The following is a 10,768-nucleotide window of genomic DNA, read 5'->3' on the forward strand; positions in this document are numbered from 1 at the left end:
ATGCTCATCTCTCTCTCTCTTGCAATTTGAGATTTCAACGAGAGTGGAGAGACTTTCTGTTTACCAAAAAGAAACAAACGAAACTAAGTCAAAAGTGTGTGAAATAACAGCACAAGTTTTTGTTTTTACTGAGACAAGTCTCCTGTGCAAGAACTAAGAAGGCCTTACGAACTTCGATTGGAGATCGCGTGGAGCATGGAAGATGGGGACATGCACGTCCTTTTCTTCTTCCTCGGTATAGTTTGTTTAGACATGCTTCAGCTCTCACACATGTTTCAGTTTCGGTCTCCGGCTAAGTCTCAGTTTCGCTAACGTTCTTCTTTTTCTTTTTTAGATTATCCAAACACTTCTTCCATGAAACAGTTCCTTTTTTGTGAGATTTTCTCAAATTGGGCAGTGGTGGACTGAAAAAACAGTTTGCCTTTAATGTTTCCGAAGTAGTTAACAGGCGATGTCTAATTCCTTGATTTTATTTATCCATAACATTATTTAGATTTAAAATGCAGTTGGTCGAAGTTGCAAGGGTAAGAGTTGGTCGAAGTTGCAAGGATAAGGGAGCTAGCATCCAACATAATATGGTTATAACAACCAAACCGATCATTGACTCGGTTGATTAACTTAAAATGATTTTTTTATTAAAAAAACTATAAAATAATGTAAAAATACAACGTTATTTTAATTAAAATAAAACCTAATTTAAAATCAAATTTAACACGAGCTAAGTTCTAAAATAAATATACTAAATTGACTCTAGAATCAACTTGATTTTATAACTATAACACAAAATATGACATTTTAATTTCATGCATGTGAAGGTAATGTTTGAGAGTCTTTTTAAGACTAAAAACACTAAAAATATTTTGGTTAAAAAAATAACTACGTGGCTCATGTTTTACTATTTTTTTTTGGATTTGAGAAAATCTTATTTCTCAGAAAGCGTATTTTATAGATTCAGGTGAGCGAGTAAAACCTCAGTTGTTCCAAGCTCTTACAAGAGGCATACGCTCTAATTCAAACTCGAGACCTACTGTGCAAATCTCAAAACCTTTACCATCACACTACATCCTTAAAGACGTCGCATTTCACTATGAGCTAGGCTAGTTTGTTTATGTAATGCAAAAAATCATAACTTGAATTATAGACCTACTAGATCAAATAATAAGGTTTCATTTAATTATATGATAGAAAAAATGACAAATGTAAAAGGAATTGAATTTTAAAAGAAAAGGTAATAATGATAACTTGGAGAAATAAAAAGCAAGTTGACAAAAAATAACGATTGTTAATATCCAACAATCCAAATGAAAAAGAATAAAATTAAAGAAAAAATCAATAAAAAAGTAAAACACTTACAAATCTCAGTAAAGCCAATAAAACTCACAAGCTAAATCATGTGAACATGATAATTTAATAGAAGAGAAAACTAGAAAAAATAACAAAGCTTAATTTTAAAAAGAACCCAATTCTAAAGAATAAAATTGAGTACACACACGCACACTTACTATCTAGGTTATGAGATTGTGTTAACATAATTGAAATGAAACTAAATAAAGTCATGAAGCCTATTTTTCAAAATGAATAACGTTAAAGTATAAAATAAAATAAAATCAATGGCAAAAAATAAAAACGATGTCAACATGTGTTGACTTTTTATCCTCTTGACCTAAACACCAAACTGGAAGTACTTTATCTAAAAAACCATGAAATTCAATTCTCAATAAATTAAATTTTAAAAAATAAAATTAAAAAAAATCAATTATACAAAAGGATCCAAAACAAAAAAATAGCAATTAAAAGAATGTTGAACTAGTTTGAAATAAAAAGAAAATAAGAGGACAATCTAGAATTTTGAATTGAAAGATAAAATTAAAAAATAAATCAATTATACAAAAAAATAAAAAAATAACAATTAATAGAATAAGAACCTGATTTGAAATAAAAATAAATGAGAGGACAACCTAGAATTTTAAATTGAAAGAAAAAATTGATAAAAAAATCAAAATCTCAAAAGAATATAAAAAATCAAAATTAAAATAATAAAGATCATATTTGAAAAAATAACAAGTAAGAATTTAATGATAAAATTAAAAACAAATTGAAATATTACAAGAGGACCAACAATAAAAATTAAAAGTAAAATAAATGAGGATTAATGTTAAAATATTAATAAATAAAAAGACAATTGTAAAATTTCAATGGCTAGTGTGAGTTTCGAAAGAATAAGAGATAAAAGAAGGAAAAAAAAAAGTTTTTGGTAACAAACCATAGCCCAAAACATTAGACACACTACTCCATATGAAAAGAGACACTACTATGCTTTTAACATCGTCACAAAAGTTGGCATTTTGCTATTGAACGATGATCATGAAGAGCATGGAGGCGCTTTAAAAACTGGTATATATGTTGCATATGTTAGCTAGTTTTTTTAATAATATTTTATATTTATTAAAATATTAAATTGCTTCTACTTTGATTATAACAACAAAAAACACTTGAAGTAGTTTAATAACATTTGCTTGCAAAAGTAATTCAATAACTTTATTGTGCTTAAAAATTAAAAAGAAAAGCTAAAAGTTTTTATTTTATTTTAAAATTAATTAAATCATTTTACTATATTAAAAAAACAATTTATCCTCAATTTTTCTAGTGAATCTAACAAAAAAAAATCATATTACGCCAACAATAATTTTTTTTGAGTTTTTTTATACTAAAATTATCATTATATTATTCTAATTCATAGTGCAATAAGTTTAGTGGAAAAGTGTTTTACATTTTTTATTTTTGTTAAGTGAATGTTAAAATTCTATTTTCTATAATAATTTTCACTTTTTAATTTTTTATAAGACATTAAAAAATAACTCTTCTAGATATTTAATGGAAAGCCGGATTCTTAGATTATGGAATTTTATTTAGATATATTTTTGAGTAATTTTTTATAAATAAAAAAATATTTTTATTTTTTATTTAAAAAATCATCAAGATTAAATTAAAAATAAACAAAAAATAGAAACCTTTTAATTCAAAGGAGTCAAGTACAAGTGGTTTGGCCCCAGAGGGGTTGTTATCCTTTATGTTTTTGGGTTGTTACGGGTTTATAAAAAAATATATATTTGATAGTGTTATAATTATGAATTAGCACTAGATAAGTAATAGAAACTAAATATATAATGAAGCAAATATTTCATGACAGAAAAAAGAATTTAGCTTATGTTAATAAAAAACAAGAAAAATTACAAAACTAAATTCTCTACTAACTTAATATTAAAAAAAACAACAAAGATAATTTTGAAAGGAAAAAACCTCATGAGAAAAAATATTGTAACAATTGACAATAATAAAATAAAAAAACCATTTAGAGAAATCTTTAGCAATTCATAGTGTTTGTGAGAAAAATTATAACATTTTTCCTATATGATTTAGTTTTATTATAATTATAATTCTTAATCAATTCAATATTCAAAAACAATTTCACAAAGATAATTTAAAAAAAAATCATAAAAAAGTCATATCGGAAAACACTGCAACAATTTACAGTATTTTAAAGAAAAAAATTACAAAGCTAAATTCTTAATCAATTCAATATTAAAAAATAAATTGACAGAGATAATTTTAAAAAAAATAACAAAAAACACAAAAAAAAAATCATGTTAGAAACACTATAACAATTCACAATATTTTGTGATGAAAGCTACAACGCTTCTCTATATAATTTAGACTTATTTGTAATGACTTGTAATTGTAATTCTCAAACAATTCAATATTAAAAAAAAAGATAATTTTAAAAAAATTATAAGAAAAAAACCATGTGGAGAGATATTGTAGCAATCTACACTGTTTTATGTAAAAAGCTACCGTGCTTTCTCCACATGATTAAGCTTTATTACAAAGTTAAATTATAAACAACTCAATATTAAAAACAAAATTTGACGAAGATAATTTTGAAAAAAAAATATTACAAATAATGAAAACACAAAAGAAATTGGAAACAAACTTTATAAGGAAAAACTATATTAATCCATAATGTTTTATGAAGAAAAACTTGTATTTACTTGTAATTCTTAACCAGCTTAATATTTAAAAAATAAAATTGATAAAAAAATTTTTAGAAAAAAAACATAACAAAATAGAAAAAAATCATGTGAGAAAAAACATTGTAACAATCCGTAGTAATTTGTGAGAAAAGTTACAGTGCTTTCCTCATATATTGTAACTGTAATTTTTAACCAGCTTAATATTAAAAAATAAAATAAAACTAATTTTGAAGAAAATCATAAAAAAAAATCATGTGGAGAAACACTATACCAATCAACAATATTTTTTTAAAAATAAAAAAATATAATTTTAAAAGATAAAAAAATAAAATAGAAAAACTATGTGAGAAAATACTCTAAAAATCCACAGTATTTTAAAAAAACATTAAAAGAATTTTGAAAAAAATAGAGGAAAAAAATGTGAGTAAGATAGAGGAAAATTGGAAAAAAAAAGTAATTTTGAAAAAAATCTGAAAAAAAAAAGTTGGAAAAAAAAGAAAAAAAATGCACTATTGATTATTATTATAATCCGAAGTGCAAAAAAAATAAAAATACACAAATTCACTGTACATTATAATAGTAATCAACAATGCATTTAGGTGTGGGGAAACAGTGATTCCCCACACCCTTTTGTTATAAAAAAATCAATAGATATAATTTTAAGAAATAAAAAATAAAATAGAAAACTTATGTGGAAAAATACAGCAGAAATCCATAGCATTTTTAAAGAAAAAAATTATAAAGTAAAATTTTTATCCTGTTCAATATTTGAAAAGTAAAATTAATAAAAATAATTTTAAAAAATAAATTAAAAAAATAGAGGAAAGTTGAAAAACAAAAAAAGGAAAGTAACTTTGGAGAAAAAGATAAAAAAAGGGAAAATTTGGAAAAAAAAACATAAAAAAAAGAAATATACTGTAAATTATTGTTGTAATCATAATGCATTTAAATATAAAAAAACAGTGATTTTTCCAAGTCCTTTATATAAGTAGAGAATTCCTCCTTTAGTAGAGAATTCCTTGAGTTATATGTATAATTAGAGAATTATTGATTTTGAAGATTTCATTCTAAAAGAAAAAATAAATGTTTTGAAGTTTTTTTTATTAATTCTTATTGCTGCGATGCAAATCACCTTTCTTTAAGAATTAAAATGAAAAACAAAAACATGGATATAGTTTGAAGTTTTTTTTTATTAATTTGCAACTCGGGTAATAAAATTAAGATAACCCTATGAAAAATAAATAAATAAAAATCATGAAACTCAATTTCTAATCAACCAACCCAATGTTAGATGATAGAATTGAAAAAAACCACCCCAAGTAAATTTGGACTAACTTGTTAAACCCATCAACTATATTATGAAACCGAGATTACTTAAAAAAACAAAACAAAGAAGCTCTATTTTCAAAAAATTTAACATTAAAGGTTGAAAATAAGAGGAAAAAAACTAAATGCATATGACTTGAATAATTGCACATAAAGAAAATTAAAAAAAGATAACAAAACCTAATTTTTTAAATAAATTATTATTAAATGATGAAATTAAAAATAATCATAAAAAAAGATTGAGTTATTAGAAGATGAAAGTAAATAAAAAGAAAAAAATCTATTAAATTAAAAAAAAGATAAAAAACTGCTCGAGTTAACTTGGATTAACTTGTCAATCTCATGACCTAAGTTATTAAATCAAGATAATTTCATAGAAAATAAATAAATAAAATATGAATCTCAATTTATTAAAAAAATTCAATTAAAAGAGAACAAAAAAAAATAGAGTCAATCCGAGTCATGAGATCAAGATAATTCCATACAAAACAAATTAAACAATTATGAATTCCAATTTATAATTAGTTTAATATTAAAGGATGAAAAAAAATCAATTAAAAAAAGTAGCCTAAAAATACAAATTGAGTTAACTCGTATTAAACTGTTAAATTTATGACATGAGTTATAAGATTAAAATAAATATACAAAAAATAAATAAAAAAATTAGGAAGCCCTATTTCTGATAAATTTAATATTAATAATTAAAATTATATATAAATAAAAAACTAAATCTACAAGAATAATAATATTGTTACATGATAAATGAATCAAAGAGGTTATTTAAGTTAGAAGGTAAGAAAAATGAAATAATGGACTGAACTTTATAAGCATTTCTATATTAAAATAAGTGTGGGCCTAAATAAAAGATAAGGCTTGATTATGAGGTGAACAAGATGAATATCATATATTAGAGTTATGATATTTGGATTAGAAAAAATAAAAGACAAATTTCTTTATTATAAATTTGTGATCTTTTAAGCAGATAATTTGCAAGCTAATCAATAGATTTGTAATAGTAATAATAGGCTTGCAATTTTCATTATAATCCAGTAATTAATAATATCCATTATTAAAAAGCCTGAAAATACAAAAAATAGAAATATCAGTTTATGTTTTCATGTCAAGGAATATCAATGCCTATTTATAAATTATAATCATTTGAATAATAATCCAATAAATATGATAAGTTTTTTAATTCCATGATATTAAGTTATTTTTTACATTTAAATTATTTAATTACTCCGCAGGTTTTAATTTGCAATTTATATATTAAAAGATTATAAATATTTTAATATATTGCTACAAGTCTGGAATTGTAAGAAAAATATTTAAATTTAATATTTAATTTTAAAATTCTTAATTGAAGCATAAAAAACCCTAAAATATGTGCATTACACAAAAAAAACTATGAAACTCAACTTCTAAAATAATTTAATATTAAAAAACAAACTAAATAAAAAATTTTAAATTGTAAAATTAAAAAAAACCAGTATTTAAGGTGTGAATTATATTATTTAGCCACTTCTTTTAATGCTTTATTAATAATAATTTTTTTGTACTTCGAGTAGCAGTTGAGGGTGAGACCATACAAAAGTTTTCGATTTTAAAAATTATTGAAAACGATTTTGTATAAAAATCATGAAAATAAAATACTAAATTAATGGTTTTTAAGCTATTTTAAACCTATCAAAATTATCTAAAAATTATTAAATATTTTTTTAATAAAATACTAAATTAATGAATTGCTTCTTAATTTTTTTTAAACTATATTTTTTAATTGTATTTAGTATAGTTATTAGGCTAATCTAGAAGATAAACAACTAGATTTCGAGTTAAATAGATTAACCAAAGTTAATTCAAATTAATATTAAAAAATTAAAAAATATTTAAAATTTTAATATTTTATATAAAACAGCTAAGCTAAGAAGAAATTCATATAAATATAAATTATATATTTTATAAATAATAAAATTTAAAAAGTATTTTAATTTTTTTTTACTTTACATTAAAAAACACTATATTAATATATTATTATTTGAAATTGAAGTAGTTAGACTATGAAGGTTTTTATTATATATTAAAAAAATATAATTTTTTTTTATAAATATAGAATATATATACTAAAAGATTTTAAATTTTATATTGAAAAATATTTTTTTTTTAAATTCTTAAATTTAGGTAATATTTATGGTTATGATAACTAATACTCCAAAATATATTAATATATATATATATATATATATTTTTTTTTTTTAGTTTTTAAAATATATTTTCAATCGCCACTTATCATAACAACATAAATTTATAAAAAAATTTAAAAATTTTTAGAAGACTTTTTTTTATCCAACTTCTTCTGAATGTCAGTAACGAGGGAAACAGAAACTAGTATACAGTACAGTTACTCTGTAAATAAAACCAAAAGAAGAAGAAGAAGCTTCCAGTCCAAGAAGATTTGGAACGGTTCAGATTTTATCCCAAGTAAGCTTTGAAGTAAAGGGAACAGAATCCAGAAAAGCGTGGTTAACAAGATGTTTCCTAGTCCCTGTAGTATGTGGTATTATACATAAGATGCGAGTTGTATTTCATCACTAGTTATTATAGCTCAGTAAATTGCTATAAACCTCTTTATCTTCTCTCGGGTGTTTGGTCTCTCTCCATCTCTCTTAATTAAACAAGTAAGTAATCTCCTCAATCCTTAACTTATCTTGTACGATGATCAAAGTTTTCCTTTTTATTCTTTCCTTTGCATTGTTATGTTTGCCTGTTTTCACAAGTTTTGTGGGTTCTCTTTCTTTGGTTTGGTTGCAGGCAAAGGTAACAGTGTATAAGACAAAAAAGGATAAAGACTTTACGTCTTCTGTTTCTCGAATCTCTTTGAATTCTGGGTTTTGCTTAATTTTCAATTAGAAATCGGATCTGAAATTTTCTAGTCAGGGTTCCTGGGTTCTTTGGTTTATGTTTTCTTTGTAGGGTTATATCTCTTTGTTATTATGTTATTTTGATCATCCTTGTTTTCTTAAATTTGCTGACATTCAAATGTTTCTTGTGTGTTGGTGGTGGGGTTTTGTTGATCTTCAGTTGAATTGTGTTTCTGTAAGGTGACCAGTATGATAGGATCACTGTGCTTTTTTTTTTTTTTTGGCTTTCAAACGTTTCTTGCAAGGCTTTTGATTGTATCATATTGTGGGGTAGCTTTAGTATCATAGTTACTTCATGGATTTAAATAGTCTTAAAAGGTTTGCTAGATATTCAAACGTAAGATGTTTGTTTTGACCCTAAAGAAACCGTGTATGATCAGTTGCATTATTACTTATAAGTTATACAAATGGAATTCCCTACCAAAAGTGTGTTAAAATATCAGATGTTGTAGGTGGTCTGATCTGGCATGATGGGTGGAAGTGCAATGGATGACGATTGGGAGTTTGCTTCACCATCAAATGGGGTTCGAACAATTGTTTTAGTTGGACGCACAGGCAATGGAAAAAGTGCGACAGGTAACAGTATTCTTGGAAGAAAGGCCTTCAAGTCAAGGGCTAGCTCATCCGGTGTTACCAGTAGTTGTGAATTGCAGAGAACTGTACTGAGAGATGGTCAGATTATCAATGTCATTGATACTCCTGGTATGGACAGCAAGCTATTTTATGCAAGATAACCTGGTCACAAACAACCATTCTACTCCATTGTTGTTATTTTTGTATTTCATAATTTGCTTATAACTTCTTGGTACATAAGAACTAACAAAATAGCCATTGCAGGACTTTTTGATTTTTCTGCCGGATCTGAATTTGTTGGCAGAGAAATTGTCAAATGTATTAATATGGCAAAGGATGGGATCCATGCTGTCCTAGTAGTTTTCTCAGTTAGGACCCGCTTTTCACAAGAAGAAGAAGCAGCCCTTCGCAGCTTACAAACTTTGTTTGGAAGTAAGATACTTGATTACATGATTGTAGTCTTCACTGGGGGAGATGAACTTGAAGATAATGATGAGACTTTAGAAGACTATTTGGGTCGTGAGTGTCCACAGCCTCTAAAGGTTTCTTCCTTTCCTTTTCGACTATTACACTTGAGGTTTTGAAATTTAGTATGATTGCATTTGTTACTTTGGCTCTTTGTTTGAGTTATACAAGAATGACATCTCAAGAGTTTAAACTCTTTATTGTTGGGAATTTTAATGGCGTCACTAGTATGTTGTATTTTAACATAGTTTACAGCATACAACTCCATGTTGATTAGAGGTGAGCTTGATTATGCTCTCATCATGTTGGTCTACAGAGAATAGTTGTTGTTTAAGGTTGCAAAATTTGATGTCTGAGATAGCAAACTAAAATTCAAAGATGTCAATTTTTGTATATCTGGCAAGCCTTTTTTGAATTTTAATTCAAATTTCTTGTAGTGCATTTAGTTTACTAATAATTTTACAAAATGATTTCTCTTCTTATCGAACACTTTTTTCCAGAGTTTTCTTTACCTTTTCCTTCCTTTTTTCCTTGCATAATTTCCTTCGTTTTACCTAGTCATGGTTCTGTGGTGTTCTTTCAATTAGTGGTAACTATAAGGAATGCTGTGCAAAAATTTTGTACTTTTGTTACTTAAATCCATACCTTTGATTTGGTTTGGTTTTCCACAAGTGACAGTGAAATTGTGAAAAAAAGAACTTCTTGTTGATTGAAAATAAATAAGAAGTTTGGGAATTTTGCTAACTCATATAGATCCCAATTCTCTGGATTGGTCTGCCACTATTCTGTGCCGTAAGAATTTATATTGCAACTTACTAGATGCCTATGACGAGTTGAATTGAAAATGAATGTAGACTCAAGATTACTTATTTTCATTGCATTCCTTAGAATTGACTTGTTATGAAGCTATAGATACAAAATTTGAACAATTACTAAAATTTCCAAAATTTGAACAATTGCTAAATCATGCAGATCCAAATGCTCTTGGTTGGTGTACTGCTATTTTGTGCCAAGATATTTTTAATACAATTTTACCAATGTTATGCTGTTGACATGATTTTTTGTGTTATTTAAGTTAAAAATAAGTATAAATGCAAGCTTACTAGTAGCAGTGCAGCCTTAGCATAAAAACATCTTGTATGGCCTTGAAATTTTAAATAGAAAACCATACTATTTTAAAAGGGTTCAAGAGTCTAGATATTTTGACTGGAGAGTTCTTGGCTGGTCTGTGCTGGTCATGCTCCAACACTTTGAAAACGTTATTAACTACTTTGAGAAAATTAGCTGACATTTGGTTGAATGAGCTCAACTGGTTTGTTGGTTTACTGACAAATTATCTGTCAGATGAGTATCTTTTGAAATTTGATTTTATTGGTTGTTAACAAAAAATGATTATGAAATCAACAAATTCTGTCAATTTCAAAAGTAAAATTGTTCAGCAGTCGAGAGATGGAA

General features: G+C 25.3%; 1 protein-coding gene across 6 annotated transcripts in view; it reads left to right on the top strand.

The window, feature by feature from the left end:
• The first annotated feature begins 7,719 nt into the window (after positions 1 to 7,719).
• LOC105130647 (protein AIG1-like) overlaps positions 7,720 to 10,768 on the top strand; it is a 4,930-nt gene continuing 1,881 nt past the window's right edge. For 2 of the 6 annotated variants that reach the window (XM_011033226.1, XM_011033231.1), the window contains exons 1-3: positions 7,720 to 8,032; positions 8,728 to 8,977; positions 9,113 to 9,390. In XM_011033226.1, coding sequence (XP_011031528.1) covers positions 8,743 to 8,977; positions 9,113 to 9,390 — 513 coding nt within the window. In that variant the 5' untranslated portion in view covers positions 7,720 to 8,032; positions 8,728 to 8,742. Of the gene's footprint in view, positions 8,033 to 8,082; positions 8,176 to 8,725; positions 8,978 to 9,112; positions 9,391 to 10,768 lie in introns of those variants that run through there. The other 4 variants (XM_011033228.1, XM_011033227.1, XM_011033229.1 and 1 more) reach the window with 4 other exon arrangements.

Source organism: Populus euphratica, unplaced genomic scaffold, assembly GCF_000495115.2.
Source record: "Populus euphratica unplaced genomic scaffold, PopEup_1.0 scaffold29.1, whole genome shotgun sequence".
NCBI classification, from domain to species: Eukaryota; Viridiplantae; Streptophyta; class Magnoliopsida; order Malpighiales; family Salicaceae; genus Populus; species Populus euphratica.